Source organism: Salminus brasiliensis, assembly GCF_030463535.1.
Source record: "Salminus brasiliensis chromosome 20 unlocalized genomic scaffold, fSalBra1.hap2 SUPER_20_unloc_2, whole genome shotgun sequence".
NCBI lineage: Eukaryota > Metazoa > Chordata > Actinopteri > Characiformes > Bryconidae > Salminus > Salminus brasiliensis.
Window position 1 is genome coordinate 233906 of NW_027326637.1, and position 21095 is coordinate 255000.

Sequence of the window (21095 nt, forward strand, 5' to 3'; positions counted from 1 at the left end):
TATCTGGTAATAAAGCTGTGGAGTTAACTAGTTCATACAGCTCCTTAACTACTGAAGGTTTGAGTAAATTTACCTCAGGTCTGGTTATCTGGTAATAAAGCTGTGGAGTTAACTAGTTCATACAGCTCCTTAACTACTGAAGGTTTGAGTAAATTTACCTCAGGTCTGGTTATCTGGTAATAAAGCTGTGGAGTTAACTAGTTCATACAGCTCCTTAACTACTGAAGGTTTGAGTAAATTTACCTCAGGTCTGGTTATCTGGTAATAAAACTGTGGAGTTAACTAGTTCATACAGCTCCTTAACTACTGAAGGTTTGAGTAAATTTACCTCAGGTCTGGTTATCTGGTAATAAAGCTGTGGAGTTAACTAGTTCATTCAGCTCCTTAACTACTGAAGGTTTGAGTAAATTTACCTCAGGTCTGGTTATCTGGTAATAAAGCTGTGGAGTTAACTAGTTCATACAGCTCCTTAACTACTGAAGGTTTCAGTAAATTTACCTCAGGTCTGGTTATCTGGTAATAAAGCTGTGGAGTTAACTAGTTCATACAGCTCCTTAACTACTGAAGGTTTCAGTAAATTTACCTCAGGTCTGGTTATCTGGTAATAAAACTGTGGAGTTAACTAGTTCATACAGCTCCTTAACTACTGAAGGTTTGAGTAAATTTACCTCAGGTCTGGTTATCTGGTAATAAAGCTGTGGAGTTAACTAGTTCATACAGCTCCTTAACTACTGAAGGTTTGAGTAAATTTACCTCAGGTCTGGTTATCTGGTAATAAAGCTGTGGAGTTAACTAGTTCATACAGCTCCTTAACTACTGAAGGTTTGAGTAAATTTACCTCAGGTCTGGTTATCTGGTAATAAAGCTGTGGAGTTAACTAGTTCATACAGCTCCTTAACTACTGAAGGTTTCAGTAAATTTACCTCAGGTCTGGTTATCTGGTAATAAAGCTGTGGAGTTAACTAGTTCATACAGCTCCTTAACTACTGAAGGTTTGAGTAAATTTACCTCAGGTCTGGTTATCTGGTAATAAAGCTGTGGAGTTAACTAGTTCATACAGCTCCTTAACTACTGAAGGTTTGAGTAAATTTACCTCAGGTCTGGTTATCTGGTAATAAAGCTGTGGAGTTAACTAGTTCATACAGCTCCTTAACTACTGAAGGTTTGAGTAAATTTACCTCAGGTCTGGTTATCTGGTAATAAAGCTGTGGAGTTAACTAGTTCATACAGCTCCTTAACTACTGAAGGTTTGAGTAAATTTACCTCAGGTCTGGTTATCTGGTAATAAAACTGTGGAGTTAACTAGTTCATACAGCTCCTTAACTACTGAAGGTTTGAGTAAATTTACCTCAGGTCTGGTTATCTGGTAATAAAGCTGTGGAGTTAACTAGTTCATACAGCTCCTTAACTACTGAGGGTTTGAGTACATTTACCTCAGGTCTGGTTATCTGGTAATAAAGCTGTGGAGTTAACTAGTTCATACAGCTCCTTAACTACTGAAGGTTTGACTAAATTTACCTCAGGTCTGGTTATCTGGTAATAAAGCTGTGGAGTTAACTAGTTCATACAGCTCCTTAACTACTGAAGGTTTGAGTAAATCTACCTCAGGTCTGGTTATCTGGTAATAAAGCTGTGGAGTTAACTAGTTCATACAGCTCCTTAACTACTGAAGGTTTGACTAAATTTACCTCAGGTCTGGTTATCTGGTAATAAAGCTGTGGAGGTAACTAGTTCATACAGCTCCTTAACTACTGAAGGTTTGAGTAAATTTACCTCAGGTCTGGTTATCTGGTAATAAAGCTGTGGAGTTAACTAGTTCATACAGATCCTTAACTACTGAGGGTTTGAGTAAATTTACCTCAGGTCTGGTTATCTGGTAATAAAACTGTGGAGTTAACTAGTTCTTACAGCTCCTTAACTACTGAAGGTTTGAGTAAATTTACCTCAGGTCTGGTTATCTGGTAATAAAGCTGTGGAGTTAACTAGTTCATACAGCTCCTTAACTACTGAAGGTTTGAGTAAATTTACCTCAGGTCTGGTTATCTGGTAATAAAGCTGTGGAGTTAACTAGTTCATACAGCTCCTTAACTACTGAAGGTTTCAGTAAATTTACCTCAGGTCTGGTTATCTGGTAATAAAACTGTGGAGTTAACTAGTTCATACAGCTCCTTAACTACTGAAGGTTTGAGTAAATTTACCTCAGGTCTGGTTATCTGGTAATAAAGCTGTGGAGTTAACTAGTTCATACAGATCCTTAACTACTGAGGGTTTGAGTAAATTTACCTCAGGTCTGGTTATCTGGTAATAAAGCTGTGGAGTTAACTAGTTCATACAGCTCCTTAACTACTGAAGGTTTGAGTAAATTTACCTCAGGTCTGGTTATCTGGTAATAAAGCTGTGGAGTTAACTAGTTCATACAGCTCCTTAACTACTGAAGGTTTGAGTAAATTTACCTCAGGTCTGGTTATCTGGTAATAAAGCTGTGGAGTTAACTAGTTCATACAGCTCCTTAACTACTGAAGGTTTGAGTAAATTTACCTCAGGTCTGGTTATCTGGTAATAAAGCTGTGGAGTTAACTAGTTCATACAGCTCCTTAACTACTGAAGGTTTGAGTAAATTTACCTCAGGTCTGGTTATCTGGTAATAAAGCTGTGGAGTTAACTAGTTCATACAGCTCCTTAACTACTGAAGGTTTGAGTAAATTTACCTCAGGTCTGGTTATCTGGTAATAAAGCTGTGGAGTTAACTAGTTCATACAGCTCCTTAACTACTGAAGGTTTGAGTAAATTTACCTCAGGTCTGGTTATCTGGTAATAAAGCTGTGGAGTTAACTAGTTCATACAGCTCCTTAACTACTGAAGGTTTGAGTAAATTTACCTCAGGTCTGGTTATCTGGTAATAAAGCTGTGGAGTTAACTAGTTCATACAGCTCCTTAACTACTGAGGGTTTGAGTAAATTTACCTCAGGTCTGGTTATCTGGTAATAAAGCTGTGGAGTTAACTAGTTCATTCAGCTCCTTAACTACTGAAGGTTTGAGTAAATTTACCTCAGGTCTGGTTATCTGGTAATAAAACTGTGGAGTTAACTAGTTCATACAGCTCCTTAACTACTGAAGGTTTCAGTAAATTTACCTCAGGTCTGGTTATCTGGTAATAAAACTGTGGAGTTAACTAGTTCATACAGCTCCTTAACTACTGAGGGTTTGAGTAAATTTACCTCAGGTTAGCCTGGGAGCTACATCTCAGTTAGTTAATCACTTTCCTTAATAATAGCAATAACAACAGTAAACTGGCATTAGAGGGCAGAGCGACCTTGAACACGGACATTTAGCTCCTTATAGATCTTTGTCAGAGGAATATTCTACATTTTTAACAGTTTAGTTTCTGAGACCAGCAGGAGCAGACCAGCCCGTCAGTACCAGGAGCCTGTTAAGCTCACCGCACGGCTCAGCCTGACCCGCCGTCCTTTAGGACCCACACCGGAGTAGTAGGGTCTTCAGCCTGACTTCTGTGGTTGGTAGTATCTAAGCTTAGAGCCTGTACAAACTAGCTACCCAGGGTTCCTGCTCGAGGGCGCGTGCAGAGTGCTGCTCTTCCTCTTCATCATCTTCTTGCGGTGGACGCTGGAGGAGGAGGAGGAGGGTGGGCTGTAATTGTTACTGTAGGTACACTTCAACTGTCAGAGCCAAAATCTTATTAAAAAAAAATAATAATAATAATTTGCATTTTATTTCCTGTATCTTAGAACAGCTCCCCCCCCCTTTTTTTTTTGGTTATTAATCTTCACCATCTAGGGTCTCCAGACTTTTGCATACCACTGTGTCAAGAGAAAGACCTTCCTGGAGCAGCTGGGAACACAACTTTGAATAGTAATAAATAAATAAATAAATAAACAAACAAACAACTACATTTCTGACCGGCGACAGAAAGCGAGCTTTACGGCAGACAGACGTAATAAAGAAAGTTTAATGTAATATTTTACATTTGAAAAAGTGGGCGTGTACAGCGCGCCAGACGGTACAGACGGCAGGTTTGAAAGGGGAACTCCACCGATATTTCACAATTCTGCACCATCACCTTTAGGGAAGCAGCACCCAGAGACAAAGCTGTACTAGCTGATCATCATCATCATCATCATCATTCCATATAAAACTCAGAACACACGTGTAGCTGCACTGGCGGGTTTGGATAGCAGATAAATTATGGCCTGTATCTGCCTTGTTGCCATGGCGACCAACACCTGCTTTCACCACAATCACTGAAATCAGAGAGAAGCTCAGTTTCACACAGTTCCCCTTTAAGACCTGGGCTCTCTACACCAGGAGCCATTAGCAGTCTAACACCACAGGGCAGGAAAACGGGGGGGGCGGGGGGGGGTTGTAGTCTCTGAGGTTTCGGCTCGTGGTCCTCACGCGCTGGCCTGACCTCCTCCTGCCTTCTTCTTCTGCTTCTTCTTCTGGACCTGTGCTGGCTCAGTCTTGGCCTTTTTGGCTGGACTCTGCGTCTGAGCCTCTCCTCCATCGTCCCCTTTCCTCTTCTTATTCTTGCCCTTGCCCTTCCTCCTCTTCTTCTTCTTCTTCCCTCCCTCTACATCTCCTCCCGCCGCCGCTGCCTGCTCCGTGGCAGCCACAGCGTCCTTGCCCTCCAGCACTTGCGGCTTCTTGCGGTTTTTGCGCTTCTTGCTCTCCGGGAGGAAGCCCTTCTTCTTCTTCTTGGGTGCCTCCTGCTCAGTCTGCTCTGTCTGCTCCTCCTCCGCCCCCTTCTTCACCTTCTCCACTTTAGGTTTCCTAAAGAAAAAAAGAGGAGAGCTCATTCAGTCGTCTCAGTATCTCACGCCTACCCTTAACTGCATCGTCTGTGAAAGCGCCGGCCGCTCACTGAATGCCGAAGAGCTTCATGACGCTCCAGTAGGTGTCCTCGAGCTGCCCGCTCCTCTGCAGGCTCCCGGCGGCGTTCATGGCCCTCAGAGCACTCTGGAGAGCGTCCAGGTTCACCTCCAGGTTCTGCTCAGGGCAAGAGAGACACACCTGTTTAAGATCAGCGTGACAGGGGTGGTGGGGGCAGGTGGTGAGGGGGGTGGGTGCCTCCATACCTGCGTGTGGACAGTCTTCACCAGGCAGTGGCAGAGCTCCAGAGCCTTCACCGTTTTCTCATGCACAGCCTTGTTCTTGGACTCCACGTGTTGCTGGAGACTCTAGAGGGGACAGTTCAGAGCCCAGGTCAGCAGAGAGTGGGAGTGGGAGTACAGCAGGTAGGGGGTCAGCAGTCTGTACCGTACCTGTGTGAGCTGCTGCGCCGTGTCCCGGCACAGCTGGACCAACCGGGCTGCCGGCAGCAGCTGCTTGACGTCTTTGGACTGCAGAGCCCTCAGCACCATCGCACACGCCTGGCCCTGAAACACAAGACCCGCAGTTTACCGGGACGTCCGCCGTGCCTGCCCTTATTGAACAGCAGGACGAGGACGGGGGACATTTCTACCTGCTGATGTTCTCGCACTCCAGATGTGATGTTCTCCACCGCAGTGTCCAACAGGTTCAAGCACACCACCTGCAAAACAGCGCAGGACCCATAATCAGACAGTCAGTGAAGGTGTTCTGAAAAGCTGCGAGAGGGCCGGTAGAGCCCAGGGGAATGCGGTCACAGGTGTGTGTGTGTGTGTGTGTGTTCTCACCGGAAATCTGTTGAAAAGGTCGATGAACATGTCCCCAGTCAGAGGGCTTTTCCGCCGGGTCATGAAGGACGCGAGAGCATCCCTGAAACAGCGCGTCACTCTCTCCACATCTGCCTTACCCATGCTCCTCTCCTGTAGTCAACACACACACACACACACTTACTTCACACCCCTGACCACAACACACACAGATATGGGTGGTGTATGGGCGAGGTACCGTACCTCCGCTGCAGGGGTGGTGCTGGCGGTGTCGGTGTCCTTCATCACACCTCGTAACACTTTGACTACATAAAGTGCAGCACTGAGAGAGAGAAAGAGACACACACACACACACACACACACACACACACACACACACAGACACACACACAGACACACACACAGACACACACACAGACACACACACATTAACAATATTGCATCCGTCACCAAATCTTCAGGACATGATTGGCCCTCGGCAGCACCTCACCTGAAATAGTACAACGCCACTGAGGAGTCCGGCAGCTTCTGGGCTCGAGCAATCAGGCGCTCCAGCATCTCATGAAGCTCAGCCTCCCGACCTTCCACGTCTCGGCAGTACTGCTTCCCACGACACAGCTGGTTTCTGACACATGGACATGCGCATCAATCAGGCAGGGCGGGACTGTGGGTTTCTGGGTCACCACAGCTGTCTGAAAGTCCCCCACCCAAAAAAAAAACACCACCAACCTGAAGATGTCTGCGGCTCGGCGCAGGAAGTCCACCTCCTGCTGCTCGCTGTCGGAGCTCATGGCGTTCTCGATGACGCTAAGCAGAGGCTCCACCATCCCCAGAACCAGAGCACTGCTGCCCTGCTTGGTCAGAAACACCTCCACCAGGTCCAGCACCTGCCACGAGCGCACACACACACATACACACACACACACACACACTTAACCAACCTGATAAAACACACAGGAGTTGTCAGGACGGGACCAGACGGACCGCGGCCCACCTTAATCTTAAAGTCTCGGACGAGCGTCTTCTCCTTGCGCAGCCGCTCCCTCTCGTCCTTCTTGGCCTGCAGCTTCTTCTTCTGCTCGCCGAACAGAGTGGCCAGGCTTTTATCCAGACTCATCATGGCCTCATCGTCCATCTCCTCCTCTTCCTCGTCCTCGCTGTCGTCCGCCTCGGTGGCCTAAAGCGCGGGGGGAAGACAGAAGCTACGGCGTTAGAGCGGCTGGGCTGCCACCAATGAATCAGTCGATTCGTCTAAACGATTCATCTTCCTCACTGCGAGCAAGTTCACTGCCTACCAGAGCGTTCTGTCCCTGCAGAACCTTCATCAGCTCCAGACGGAAATTCTGATCCACTTCCTCCTGCTCTTCCTCCATCGCCTCATCTTCATCGTCATCATCACCAGAGGAGGAGTCAGATTCCTCTTCATCCTATTAAAACGGATCAATAAAATGAGGATCAATAATCCCCCCCGTATCTGACCCTTAGCACCGTCCCGAGAGATGCAGTGACTCACACCCACCTCTCCTTCTTCCTCTCCATCACCCTTCTCCTCTTCTTCTTCTTCCTCCTCCTCCTCTTCCTCATTTCCCGCCTCCTTCTTCTTCTTGCTCTTCTTCTTCTCGCCTTCTTTCTCTTGGGTCACCACCACGCCGCTCTCCTCCTCGTCCTTACTGGGATCCAGAACCTGAGGACAAACTCACATCAGGACCACATCCAACGGACCCAAACTACTGGTGTGTGTGTGTGTGTGTGTGTGTGTGTGTGTGTGTGTGTGTGTCTTACGTCCAGTATAGCGGCGAGCGCAGGCTGGGTGAGGTGCGGGCAGAGGCGGCTGAAGGCCGTCTTACACACGCTGCGGATGAGGCGGCTGGGCTGAGAGAGCAGGGACAGCAGGATCTCCACCACGACTTCCACCCAGTGGGGCTCCTGCTCGCCATCTGAAAATACACACACACACACACACACACACACACACACACACACACACACACACACACAGAATCAGAACCAGTCAAACGTGTGGCTACACCTGAAAGCCGCCCAGTCCAGCGCTGACAGAAACCCCATGGTCTCACCTGGTTCCTCCTCCTTCTTCTTCTTCCTCTTGGATTTCTTGGCCTGGGCTTTCTCCATGCAGCTCCGCAGATCCTTCAGCAACTCCACACTGTCCTCAGGGGTCTACACACACACACACACACACACACACACACACACAACAGATTTTCACACTTCACAATCTCAAAGGAAATGTGTGTGTTAGAGAGAGAGACTGTGTGTGTGTGTGTGTGTGTGTGTGTGTGTGTGTGTACCTTAAATATCTGGATGCCGATGATGAGGAAGAGGTGCTGGAACGCTGTGTGTTCTGGAGCAGGAGCCTTCTTCACCTTCTTCATCAGAGTCTCCACTGACTGCAGCATGCTGGACAAAAGTATTGGGACACCAATTAAACACACTGATCCTGCTTCTGTTGGAGTAACTGTCTCTACTGTTCAGGGAAGAAGTAGATTCTAGTAGATTCTAGTAGATCTAGTACCCCATCCCCTCTACACGAAGCTGGCGGTTCTTACCTGTCCCAGGCCTGCGTGTGCTCCTCTGTGAAGGCCTGAGCGCTCCGCACGTACTTGTCCTGTTTGAGCAGCGTGTCGGCGTACTCCACCAGGCGATGCACCCACATGGACCCATCAGCCATCACGCCCAGCGCGCGCCGCTTATCCGGAGCTCCGGCCTCAGCAGGGTCCCCCAGAACCGGCAGCACGTTCAGGTACTGCAGCAGGCTGGGACAGAGGCCGAGAACAGAGACGCGGTGAGGGACGTGCCAATAGCTTTCTAGACCTTTATAGTTCTAGATTTCTTTAGACATTATCTAGAACCACCCCACCCCCCCACCACACACAACTGAATCCAAGAGCTTATAGAACCCAGGGAAGGCCTCCCTCTGGTGGCTGGAGGTGGGCCTCGACCCGGAGCCACCCCTTCCAGCCAGTGTTGGGAGCTGTGCAGAAACCGCCAGGACTGGTTACCTGACGAAGGTGTTGCTGAGGATGGTGCGTGTGCTGTGGTCAAGCGGGACAGAGAGGGTGCGGCGGGTCTCGGGAATGGCTGCTGTGGCCTTTCTGGTGTCGAAAAAGGCGTGGAAGAAGATGAACCTGGAGGGGAAGGAGGGGGGACAATTAATTAATTAATTAAGGTTGAGAGAGCTCAATGGTCAGTATTGACAGGATGTGTGTGTGTGTGCGTGTGTGTGTGTTTGGTACCTGGCGATGCCCATGACGAGCTCCTCGTCTTTTTTAATCTGGTGGTTCTCCACGATGGATGCGAGTCTGGGTATGATCCACTTACGGAAGCGCAACACACACGACTGAGGTCTGAGGGAGAAACACACACACACACACACACACACACACACACGCGAATATGAGTTGCTCTGCGAGGAACTTCTCTTCATTTGTGGAGGAAGCTCTTGTTTTCCGCTGTGGTGGACACTCACTGGACGGCGGGCTCTCGGCCCTCCCTCTGTTTGCGGGTGCTGAACTCCAGGCACTGGTCCAGCTGGGGCTTGCAGAACGCCTCCTTCAGCCACTCCACGTACTCCTGCAGGGCTGCGGGCTCCATGTGCTCCACGACCTTCCAGAAGGAGGGCACGACCGGGTAGCCCTGGTTTGTGAGCTGGGTGAAGGCCAGAACAACGGTCAGCTGCTTGTCCGGCTCTTGGCAGCTCTGCATGAAGGAGCTGACGCACACGTCCATCTCCGGGGAGAACTTGAAGCGCTCGGGCAGCTTTTTAAGAGCACAAAAAACGAAATCAACCACATAAACAAACAAATAAACAAATTTGCATATCAGGAGGCGGACCTACAGCACAGGAATCTCCGTGCGACTCACCTGGGCAGACACCACATGCTCTCCGTAGCGTCTCATCACCTCTCCAGACAGGACAAACTGCAGCTGAGACACAGACAGCAACGGCAGAGCCGCCCCGAGGAGCCTGAACACCAGATAACTGCGAGGGGGGAGCGGGGGGAGATGGGGGAGGCAGGGGTCAGCCACCACTACCCAACACAGGTCTTCTTACAGAGAGCATCTACTTACTAGGAAACACTGCTGCCCTCTGCTGGACAGACCCGCTACTGCACCACTACTACTACAGCCCAGCAGGGGTCGCTCAGTACTCACTGGCAGGGGCCCGAGGGGTCCGACAGCAAGCCGCCGATGACCGCGTCCTTCCAGAAGAGCTGGAAGCTGTCCTCCCTCAGAGACATCTGCAGCAGATCCAGAGCCACCGTCGGCAAGACGCTCTCCTTCTTCACCGAGCGGGCAGCTGTCTTCAGCACCTCCACCAGCCTATCAGAAGCCAGACAGGGTCACAGAGCAGCGGCGGACGAGCGCGTGTGTGAGTGTGAGCGTGTGTTGTGGGGGGGCCCTCACCGTGGCAGGGTGCTCTTGCTGATGATGCTCGCAGTGCCCACCAGCTTCTTCAGTTTGGCCGGTTTGATGACGGAGGGAAACTTCTGCATGGCCACCAGGAGGAGCTCCAACTGCTCCGGGCTGCTGAGGGCGGAGGTCAGATCCGTCTGCAGCGCTTTCAACAGCACCTCCTCGAACACCTCCTCCGACGTCTGCAACACACCACCACACACAGCTCAGACACACAGCTCAGACACCTAGCCAGACACCTAGCCAGACACCTAGCCAGACACCTAGCCAGACACCTAGCCAGACACAGGGTGCGGAGAGAAGGGCGGGGCGGTGGGTCACCTGGCTCAGGATGTCCACCATGGTCTTCCTGGGCAGCTCTCTCAGATGCTCTCGGTACTGGGACAGAGTCTGCAGCAGCTTTATACACTCCAGCAGCACCTGCGGCTCCTGTGGAGAGAGAGAGGGGGGGGGAGACAGAGGCGGTCAGTAAGTTTAGGGCGTCCGACACGCGTACGACTCTCTGATCACCCGGCGAGGAGCTCACCTTGTGCAGGCGGGTGGACTGAGACACCGCCAGCACCCCAAAAAAGTTCCCAAACGCCACATTCCTGATCTGCTTCTGTTACAGGACAGAGCGAGAGAGGAAGAGGAGGAGGAGGAGGAGGAGGAGCAGAACCTTATGAAACCAGAACCACTCCAAAACTAAATACATTTAATATAAATAAACACTTATGTTTCCTTCTGTTCAGCGTCTCTCTCTCACCTTATTGGCTGTTTGAAGATTGTGTTTTTCTTTGATCTGATCAAAGGTGCTTTTAAGTGAGACCTCTTCAAACACATTCAGCACCTACAGACACAAAACAGCTGTTAACGAGAGCCGGTCATAGAAAACAACGTATACATAAACGTATCCATTACATACATTTAAAAATATCGTTATTTTAAAGACATAAAATTTCTACATATTTTTTTAAATTTTTTTATTAGTCATTTTTTTTAAAACACTTGATCTATATTTGATATATATTAATAATTATAATAAATTTCCTAAATTATTACATTTATTACTATATATATATTTGCGCCTCTGTACATGGACTTGGGACACCAGGCTAAGGACGTCGCCTCAGTCCTGCCCCAGTTTGCCCCAGGCTGGTCAGTGGTTACCTGTGCCAGGGTGGCGCTGTAGCCGGCGCGGGCATGCTCTCGGGCATGAGACAGTCCATTCACCAGCCTCTTCACCACGTACTTCAACTCGTCTGACTGGAAAACACAGCAAAACCACGGTCAGCAGAGGAACTGTGTGTGGGAACATACCGCCGGAACCACTATATTCCATATTTCAATATTTCATATCCCTGCTTATGATCTATAAAGGCGTACAGAGTGTCAGAACCGTGTCAGAACCGTGTCAGAACTGCAGGTCTGGGTTCATGGGCCTGTGGAGGGAACTGACTCGTGAGTCAGAGTCGACGACTCTTCTGGACTGATCCAGGACTCAGGATTCAGGCTAGTTTACATAAGGACCTGCTTTCAGGACTGAGAATCCATCAGCACCACACAGCCCACCATTCAACCACTACTACCCCCACCACCCCCCTATTCACATCTGGTGTACAGCAATCAATCAATCAATGGATCAATGGATCAAGTAAGACTTTCTGATTCCTGAGTTAAAACCAGGGTGTATCAGGCCCTCCAGCAGCATGGCTGAGATTCAGTGTCCACCCAGGACCGTTTGGACCAGACTGATCCGAGAAGTCCAGTCCGGTCCAGTCCAGTCCAGCCCACCCTAACCAGCCCAGCGGTTCAGTTAACCCGACCCAGGTGTGTGTGTCAGTTCTAGGGTCCGGTCCTGTGGGTCCGGTCCTGTGAGCCCGGTTCTGACCTCTCCACTCTTCCTCAGCTGCTCCACCAGTTTCTCGGCGGCCTGGAGGCGCGCGTCTCTCTCCGGTTTGGCGATTTCCCAGAACAGGTCCAGCAGCTCCCGACTGCGCTTCAGCACACCGTCCGGGTCAGCCACAGCCGGCCGAACCGGGCCGCTCTCAGGGTCCACCATGCTCGTCTTCTCAAACTCGTGTGGTGAAAAACACGAGAAGGAAACACGTGGAGAAAGAAGAGGGGGCACATCCGGTATCACCGCCAAAGCTCGAGCTTCAAAATAAAAGTCCCGGATTCTCAGTCGACTCGCTCTCACTGCTCTGGTCGTACAGAACCACCTTTTTTCTCCTGCGAATAAATGTATGGAAATTATTCTAATATTTTAAGAATGTATAAAAAAAATAAGAATAAATTCATAATAAAATTAATTTGTAATAAAATTAACGGCAGATGGTCTCAGAACTCTTGACTCTCGGCTGATCAACCAGGTTCTGGGCCCTTAGAACCGTCCTAACTGCTCAACTACCTTCCAGATAATGTTCTAGTCTTCAAGTCCAGGCTGAAACCCGTCTGTTTAGCTTAGCTTTTGCTAACACATGTTTCTCTTAAGGTGACGGTTGCAGATCCAGGGGTTCATTGTAGCATACAGGGACACAGGGAATTGTAACATACTGACATGCTGGAGGTCTCTGGAGGTTTGTGGACGGTGGGACGGACGAATGGCAGCGTTTCAGGGTGCTCCCGTGTCTGTGTTACCGCCTGGCTCACTCCCTCTATTTAGCAAGGCTGTTTATCTTGTTGGGATCAGCCGGAGTCTCTAGCCACAGTCTTGACCTACCTCTCTGGCCTGGTGCTGATAACAAAGCAATAATAATAATAATAATAATTAGCCGAAAAATTACTTAAGGCTGTTCTGTGGTGAGAACTACTTTGGGGTAGTCATTAGCCCTGCGTTCAGAATTTTCCACTGTTTCCTCAAATCTGCTGGTAAATCTGCTCCATGGGGACTGCAGATAGCAGATAGCGGTGTTTTTAGGAGTGTGTGTGTGTGTGTGTGTTCCTGTAAATGTGCTGGTAATGGAAGGAAAGAGGAATGCTTCGGCTAAAGGAGGGATTCGTTTAATTTTCCGAGTGGAAAATATGTCTGTGTATGTGTGTGGTCCTAATTCTGAGGCGAAAGTTAGCCTCAAGAGGCTAGCAAAAACCTCAACTTCCTGTTTACATCTGCTTATATTCACAATATTTACAAATGTGTTTGTTTACTTGTTTATCACACCTCGCCAGGCCTATTACAGCCATCACACACTCCAGTACCAGGGAACAGACTGACCACGGCTCGGTCCAAGAGTGAGAAAATAGCTTTTATTTGATACAAAGTCCAGAAAATCTGCTTTTATTTCATACACTTCATTCATATTTTAAATAGCATACAAATAAATAATTTCTCGGAAAGGCAGTCAGAAAGCCTGGTCCTCCATTCTCCAGGTCCGCAAGCTAGTATGATAATCCGGGTCCAGGACCTACTTCCATATTGTGGGTCCAGGATACGTTTACAGGGATTTCAGCTCGGATTTCAGAATCCAGAGTCCAGGATTCACTTCCATGCTCCGGATCCATGATCCAGGACCAGTTCTGTGCTCGGGTTCCAGGATCTGAACATGTTTCTGGATCCAGTAATATGCTCAGGGACCAGTTCCAAGATCTGGGTCTCAAGTTCTGTGCTCTGAATCCGGGATCCAGCTCTATGTCCTGGTTCTACGCTCAGTGTCCAGAACATATTTCTGCTGTTGCTCTGAATCCGTGATCCAGTTCCATATTCCATGTCCAGGATCCAGTTCCATGCTTTGGTTTGGCTCTAATACACTTCTACGCTTTTATCCCTATTAACATATTTCTGGATCCAGTAATATGCTTAGATTCCATGATCCAGTTCCATGATCCACTTTCTAGATCAAGTTCCATGGTCTCAATCCAGGATCCTGTTCTATTCTTTGGTTTCAGAATCTGGTTCTTTGCCCTGGATCCATATGTTCTTATTCCAGGATCCAGTTCCAGGAACCAGCATGAATGTCCAGTTCCATGATCCAGTTCAAGATTCAGGATTAAGCTCCATCCTCAGTCCAGGATCCTGTTCTATATTTTAATTCCAGGATATATTTCCATGCTTTGGGTCCAGGATCCAGTTCTGTTCTCTGATTCCAGGATCTGGTTCTAATAATCAGTTCCAGGACACATTTCCTTGCTCTGATTCTGATCCTGTTCTGTGTTTTGGTCTCCAAGATACACTTTAATGCTTTAAGTCCAGGCTCCAGTTCTCTGACCTGATTCCAGGACCCGGTTCTATGTTTCAGTTAAAGGATACACTTACATGCTTTGGGTCCAGGCCCCAGTTCTATGCTCTGGTTCCAGGATCCGATTCCAGGATCCTGCTCTGTATTTTGGTTCCAGGATTCATTTCCATGCTCTGATTCGGGAATCAAGTTCTATCCTCTGAATCCAGGAACTGAGTCTATGTTTCAGTTAAAGGTGGGTCCAGGATCCAGTTGGTTCTGCCGGTTCCGGGTTCAGTGAGATACTATATTAAACAGCAGTATCTCAGTCTGAGCTCAGTTAATTAACACCTGATCAGGAATCAGGGACACATGCAGTCTAGACCACTACTGTTGGTGCTCTTGTAGGTGTAGGACGCTTTACAGTTGAGCTGAGGGGACTGTCCCTGCCTTTAGGACACCCAAGTGTCCACACCCCGCTCGCTTACTCCTGTCTAGACTGATTTGGCAAAGTTGGGGTATTATGTGTCCCTATGTCCAAAAGACGACCCCCCCCCCATACACACACACACACACACACACACACACACACACACACACATACAGTCAAACAGTGGTGGTCTTGGAAGAGTCCAGCTGTTAAGGTGGGTCGGTGTGTGTCCCCTCAGACCAGCATGGGCAGGAAGTGTGTGGCTGTGTTCTTCCGGCGTGTTTTCCTGCCCCTCATTGGCCGGCCGTTAGCGCTCAAACCCAGGAACATAGGCCTCCGCCGGTTCCTCCACTGGGCTGATGAGTAGGTGTTGTAGCCATTCTCCTCAATGCGCTCCTTCAGCCGGCAGTTCACACCGTACTCTCTCTGGAACACACACACACACACACACACACACACACACACACTCACATAAGTACAGCTACAAAATCAGCCCATCCACGGAACCAACAATTTAGCACAGATAAATACACTAAAAGGACAAAAGTATTGGGACACCTGCTCCCTCACTGCTTCTTCTGAAAGTCTCTACTGTCCAGAGAAGAAGACTTTCTAATACATTTGGACATTTTGCATTCAGCCACAAGAGCGTTAGTGAGGTCAGGATGTTGGATGGATGATCACCACCCCACCTATCCCCCAACTCATCCCATCCAAAAGTACTGGATGGAGCTCCACCATCATTCCAGAGATGCTGGGCAGTATGCTGGGGGGCTTTATACCCCTCTAGCCCACGCCTGGCATGGTGCCAATAGGTTCATGATGTTGATCTGCTCCAGAGAGTCCTATTCTATTGGCAGTACTTCTCTACAGGGGCTAGACAAGCTGTCTCAGCAACAGGTGCAAGCTGAAGTAGCTGAATGCGTCCATTAGAAGGGGTGTCCACAAACTTTTGGACATGTTTGTACATCACTGTAACACTCACCTCTCCGTACACTTCTCCTTTCCTGCTGATGGCCAGATAGTAATTACTGCTGAGCCCCCGAATGGCTACTACCCCTACATCCACCGATGTGATTTCCAGAATGCCTGCAACACACACACACACACACACACACACACACACACACACACACACACACACACACACAGCTGCATTAGGCCTTCGGAATCCGCTTCAACCCATTTCAGCTGGAAACAGCCAGCAGAGCGAGAGCTACCACTGTGGGCTATTAGCAGATAAGGTGTGTGTGTGTGTGTGTGTGTGTGTGTGTGAGAATATATATGTCAGGGTATAAGTGTCACTTTTCAGCCTGACCTTTGACCTCAGTCAGGTTGCAGTTCATCCACCTCTTTTCCCAAACACACACACACACACACACACACACACACACACCGGTGCGTGTGAGGTTTTGCTATCTGTGTGTGATAACCTCAGTGTGTGTGTGTGTGTGTGGGGGGAGTGTGAATATGAGGGCTTTGGCCTTTGATCACGGTAACACACTGTAACTCACTCCACATATCGGTCTGGACACACACACACACACACACACAAACACACAAACCTAGCAATAATCCGACCTGACCCAGTGATTCAGTTCCACTGCGATTCTTTCGGGAGTGATTCAGTGAATCAGGAATCAATCCACTCTGTGCTTTTCTAGATTTGAATGAATAAATGAATCATGTATCGTGACGGTGGGACGTGTACAGTGTATAAATATGATGTATATGAATATTAGAATATTACAGTAGTGGATTTTAATAGATTCTAATATTTCAGAAGCGAAGCTTTACAGTTGATTCACCTCCAGGACACAGACAGGGGGCGGTGGACAGCACCCAGCTGGCCAGATCAGACAGTGAGTGAGTGTGTGAGTGTGTGAGTGAGTGTGTGTGTGTGTGTGTGTGTGTGCTGCAGGTATCAGATGAAGCAGTAAAACTATCTGTCCCTCAGTAAACAGCGTCAGGATGAAAGGATGAAGAACAGAGGAATGGCAGGACCACAGAAGGACAGATTACAGCAACATCACTGAGCCCTGATCAAAGAGGCAGACAGAGACAGCTGTGATGTTCTGGACCGGACAATGACCGGGTCAGAACATCCCCACAACATCAGGCAGGTCCTAATGTTATAGCTGATTGGTGTATATGTGTGTAGTATACAGTAGATTCGAGCTGCCATGCATAGTACATAAAGCCATGTGGACCATTCTCCACACCCCACCTTCACACACACACACACACACACACTCAGGTGGAGGCTTTGAAGTTCTTTGACTGAAGATCTAAAATAACCACAAACTGTACAGAGAACACACAGATCGCCTGTTACTGTAAATCCCTGCGTTCTACAGCTGCGCCAGGGCGAGAGACAGGCGCACAGACAGAGAGAGAGAGAGAGAGAGAGAGAGAGAGAGAGAGAGAGAGAGAGAGAGTGAAAGGCTGCATGTCTGGCAGAATTCCCCACATTTTAAAAGTGCTCTGATTGCCGGGCTAATTAACATTTTTCTCCACTTGCTGTCCAAAGTGTGTGTGTGTGTGTGTGTGTGTGTGTGTGTCTTACTACGCTCTGTTAGCTGTGAGTAAATGTCGCGTGTAGCGAGCCCACACTTTGCCTGCTGGTGTGTGTGTGAGTGTTTTTCCATAAAGTGCTGCCAACACTTCACCACACTTTATAGCCGAAAAACAAAAGGTCCGCTCGTCGTTTACGGAGCAGAGTGATGCGTTTCTCCGGCTTTCAGATGCGTCAGGATAAGCGAGAAGTGCCGTGTGTTCGGCCTAATTACGCTGAGTTTGCTCTGCCAGTCCCCATAAACACGACAGATTCTGCCCTGGTGGCCTTCCACAGTAAACCCACCCTAAACCCCCTACACCAGATCTACAGCCCCTTATATCCACCCTAAACCCCCTACACCAGATCTACAGCCCCTTATATCCACCCTAAACCCCCTACACCAGACCTACAGCCTCTTATATCCACCCTAAACCCCCTACACCAGATTTACAGCCCCTTATATCCACCCTAAACCCCCTACAACAGACCTACATTCCCTTATATCCAACTTAAACCCCCTACACCAGACCTAAATTCCCTTATATCCACCCTAAACCCCCTAGACCAGACCTATAGCCCCTTATACCTACCCTAAACCCCCTACATCAGACCTACAGCCCCTTATATCCACCCAAAACCCCCTACACCAGACCTACAGCCTCTTATATCCAGCCTAAACCCCCTACACCAGACCTACAGCCCCTTATATCCACCCTAAACCCCCTACACCAGATTTACAGCCCCTTATATCCACCCTAAACCCCCTACAACAGACCTACATTCCCTTATATCCAACTTAAACCCCCTACACCAGACCTAAATTCCCTTATATCCAGCCTAAACCCCCTACACCAGATTTACAGCCCCTTATATCCACCCTAAATTCCCTTATATATACCCTAAACCCCCTACACCAGACCTACAGCCACTTATATCCACCCTAAACCCCCTACACCAGACCTACATTCCCTTATATCCACCCTAAACCCCCTACACCAGACCTACATTCCCTAAACCCCCTACACCAGACCTACAGCCTCTTATACCTACCCTAAATACACTACATCAGATCTAAAGCCCTTTATATCCACCCTACACCCCGCTACGCCCGGCCTTACTTGTCTGTAGAGGCATCTACCAGTTAATTTATTTAAGCAATGAATGTGGTTTTCTCCTGCAGAAAGCATGCTCCTACCCAGCAGGCCCTGTGGCGGGGCACGTGGGACAGTTTTGCAGTGGAATCCCCATAAATCCGAGGGTGTCTGCGGTTGTGAGGTCTGACGCCGCATCACCCTAAACGCTGCGCCAGGCGGCCCCACAGCCCAATATGCAGCTCACAGCGGCCTAGATGCTCTCAGAGCCCTGAGGAGCGGCTCTGCCACCAGACCCGAGTCCTCCAGCACACCTGACTTTGAAGAGGATCCAGGTGTGCTGTGACCGTTCCTACCTCAGCGTCCTTCTCTAATGCTAAACCTCGCGTCTGTCCGAGCAGCTTCAAAGCCTGCGTCTAGCCTGAGGACGGCGGCATTAGCGCTGTCTCTGTTCCCGCTCTTAACTTTAGCTCGCAAGGCTTAGCGCCTTTGTCCCCTCAGCTTCTCCACCTGCAGCATGACCGCCTTTGATGTGCTGATATTCAAACAGCGGCTACTTCAAAGCTAACGGCCTACGCATGTTAGCATGCTAGCGGTTCATAACTCACTTCACAAAAGTGGCAGTGAAGCAGGCTAGCACCCGCCAGGACATGCTCGGTCTCTGAAGTCCCATTCTTCAGTTTTACACTCACTACAGCTGGGGGGGGGGGGCTTTATACCCCTCTACTAGCCCACGCCTGGCATTGGGCATGGTGCCAATAGGGTCACAATGTTGATCTGCTCCGTAGAGTCCTATTCTATTGGCAGGACTTCTCCACAGGGACTAGACGTACAAGCTGTGTGTAGCTAAATGCACCCATTAGAAAAGGTGTCCACAAATATTCGGACATACAGTGTGTTATTCAGGGGAAGTGATGTGGATGCACACACTTATCTGACCACCGGTGTGTGTCTGGTGTGCTGCCTCAGCGCTGTTATCAAAGCTGGGTTTAGCTTATCTTATGGGTGACTGACACACACACACACACACACACACACACACACACACTGCATCAGCAGACACAGACACTTCCTCTCCCCATTGTGACGGCTGATTACACCCGTATTGACCGAGGCTGTCTAGAGTCTAGAGGCCTCACAGCTACAGCTCCACCCTGCTCTACAGTACCGGAGTACCTCGGTACCAAAGTACCTGAGTACCTAACATCACAGTACTCCCATCAGCCATTCAAGAAGGCTGTGACACAGTGTCTTCCACAGCGTCCACAGACCTCCCAAGAGCAATGTGTGAGCGCACACACACACACACATGCACACACACACACACACACACACACACACACACACACGCACACACACACACACACACACACATGGACTGAGGAAACAGGAAGGCTCTTATCTACACATGGGCACCATATGAGTAAATGAAGCGTCTTCATTGTTAAACGAGTAAAACACACACACACATACACACACACACACACACACACACACTCCATCCTCCATCTACACCGCCTCTGATGGAGGTGCGCTACATTCACCCTGACCTACACTAGCATTATCAGATTAATACTCCATAATAATGAACATTATCAGATTAATACTCCATAATAATGAACATTATCAGATTAATACTATATAATAATGAACATTATCAGATTAATACTCCATAATAATGAACATTATTAGATTAATACTCCATAATAATGAACATTATCAGATTAATACTATATAATAATGAACATTATCAGATTAATACTCCATAATAATGAACATTATCAGATTAATACTCCATAATAATGAACATTATCAGATTAATACTATATAATAATGAACATTATTAGATTAATACTCCATAATAATGAACATTATCAGATTAATACTCCATAATAATGAACATTATCAGATTAGTACTCTATAATAATAAACATTATCAGATTAATACTATATAATAATGAACATTATCAGATTAGTACTCTATAATAATGAACATTATCAGATTAATCATCTATAATAATGAACATTATCAGATTAATACTATATAATAATGAACATTATCAGATTAATCATCTATAATAATGAACATTATCAGATTAATACTATATAATAATGAACATTATCAGATTAATACTCCATAACAATGAACATTATCAGATTAAGAAGATATAATAATGAACATTATCAGATTAATACTCTATAATAATGAACATTATCAGATTAAGAATATATAATGATGAACATGATCAGATTAAGAATATATAATAATGAACATTATCAGATTAAGAATATATAATAATGAACATTATCAGATTAATACTCTACAATAATGAACATTTTCAGATTAAGAATATATAATAATGAACATTATCAGATTAAGAATATATAATAATGAACATTATCAGATTAATACTGTATAATAATGAACATTATCAGATTAATGATCTATAATAATGAACATTATCAGATTAAGAATATATAATAATGAACTTTAAGAGATTAAGAATATATAATAATGAACATTATCAGATTAAGAATATATAATAATGAACATTATCAGATTAATACTGTATAATAATGAACATTATCAGATTAATACTCCATAATAATGAACATTATCAGATTAGGAATATATAATAATGAACATTATCAGATTAATGATCTATAATAATGAACATTATCAGATTAAGAATATATAATAATGAACATTATCAGATTAATGATCTATAATAATGAACATTATCAGATTAAGAATATATAATAAGGAACTTTATCAGATTAAGAATATATAATAATGAA

General features: G+C 47.1%; 2 protein-coding genes across 2 annotated transcripts in view; both read right to left on the bottom strand.

Moving 5' to 3' along the window:
- Positions 1-3949: 3949 nt before the first annotated feature.
- On the bottom strand, positions 3950-12165 carry mybbp1a (MYB binding protein (P160) 1a). Its single transcript, XM_072671922.1, has 27 exons — positions 11956-12165; positions 11235-11330; positions 10831-10914; positions 10612-10686; positions 10407-10514; positions 10077-10267; positions 9825-9992; positions 9534-9651; positions 9139-9428; positions 8906-9016; positions 8672-8797; positions 8219-8425; positions 7961-8069; positions 7727-7829; positions 7434-7588; positions 7171-7335; positions 6947-7078; positions 6646-6828; positions 6381-6538; positions 6142-6276; positions 5895-5973; positions 5673-5804; positions 5480-5548; positions 5280-5393; positions 5094-5195; positions 4880-5004; positions 3950-4788 (listed from the first exon to the last, which is right to left on the bottom strand). The coding sequence occupies exons 1-27, from the start codon at positions 12124-12126 to the stop codon at positions 4410-4412; spliced, it is 3885 nt and encodes a 1294-aa protein (XP_072528023.1). The 5' UTR covers positions 12127-12165; the 3' UTR covers positions 3950-4409.
- Positions 12166-14799: 2634 nt separating this feature from the next.
- Positions 14800-21095, bottom strand: part of fgf10b (fibroblast growth factor 10b) — a 7681-nt gene continuing 1385 nt past the window's right edge. The window contains exons 2-3 of the mRNA XM_072671921.1: positions 15634-15737; positions 14800-15074 (exon numbers count right to left, since the gene is read on the bottom strand). Of these exons, the coding sequence (XP_072528022.1) occupies positions 14883-15074; positions 15634-15737 (296 nt within the window). The 3' untranslated portion in view covers positions 14800-14882. The remainder of the gene's footprint in view (positions 15075-15633; positions 15738-21095) is intronic.

What these genes read in the sequence shown, in the direction of transcription:
- mybbp1a (XM_072671922.1), bottom strand. Translation starts at nt 12,126, where the DNA reads ATGGTGGACCCTGAGAGCGGCCCGGTTCGGCCGGCTGTGGCTGACCCG. An exon ending in ACAGCGCCACCCTGGCACAG is followed by an intron (nt 10,915 to 11,234) that starts GTAACCACTGAC and finishes TTGTGTCTGTAG; the next exon opens with GTGCTGAATGTGTTTGAAGA. An exon ending in GACCCCTCGGGCCCCTGCCA is followed by an intron (nt 9,652 to 9,824) that starts GTGAGTACTGAG and finishes CCCCCCTCGCAG; the next exon opens with TTATCTGGTGTTCAGGCTCC.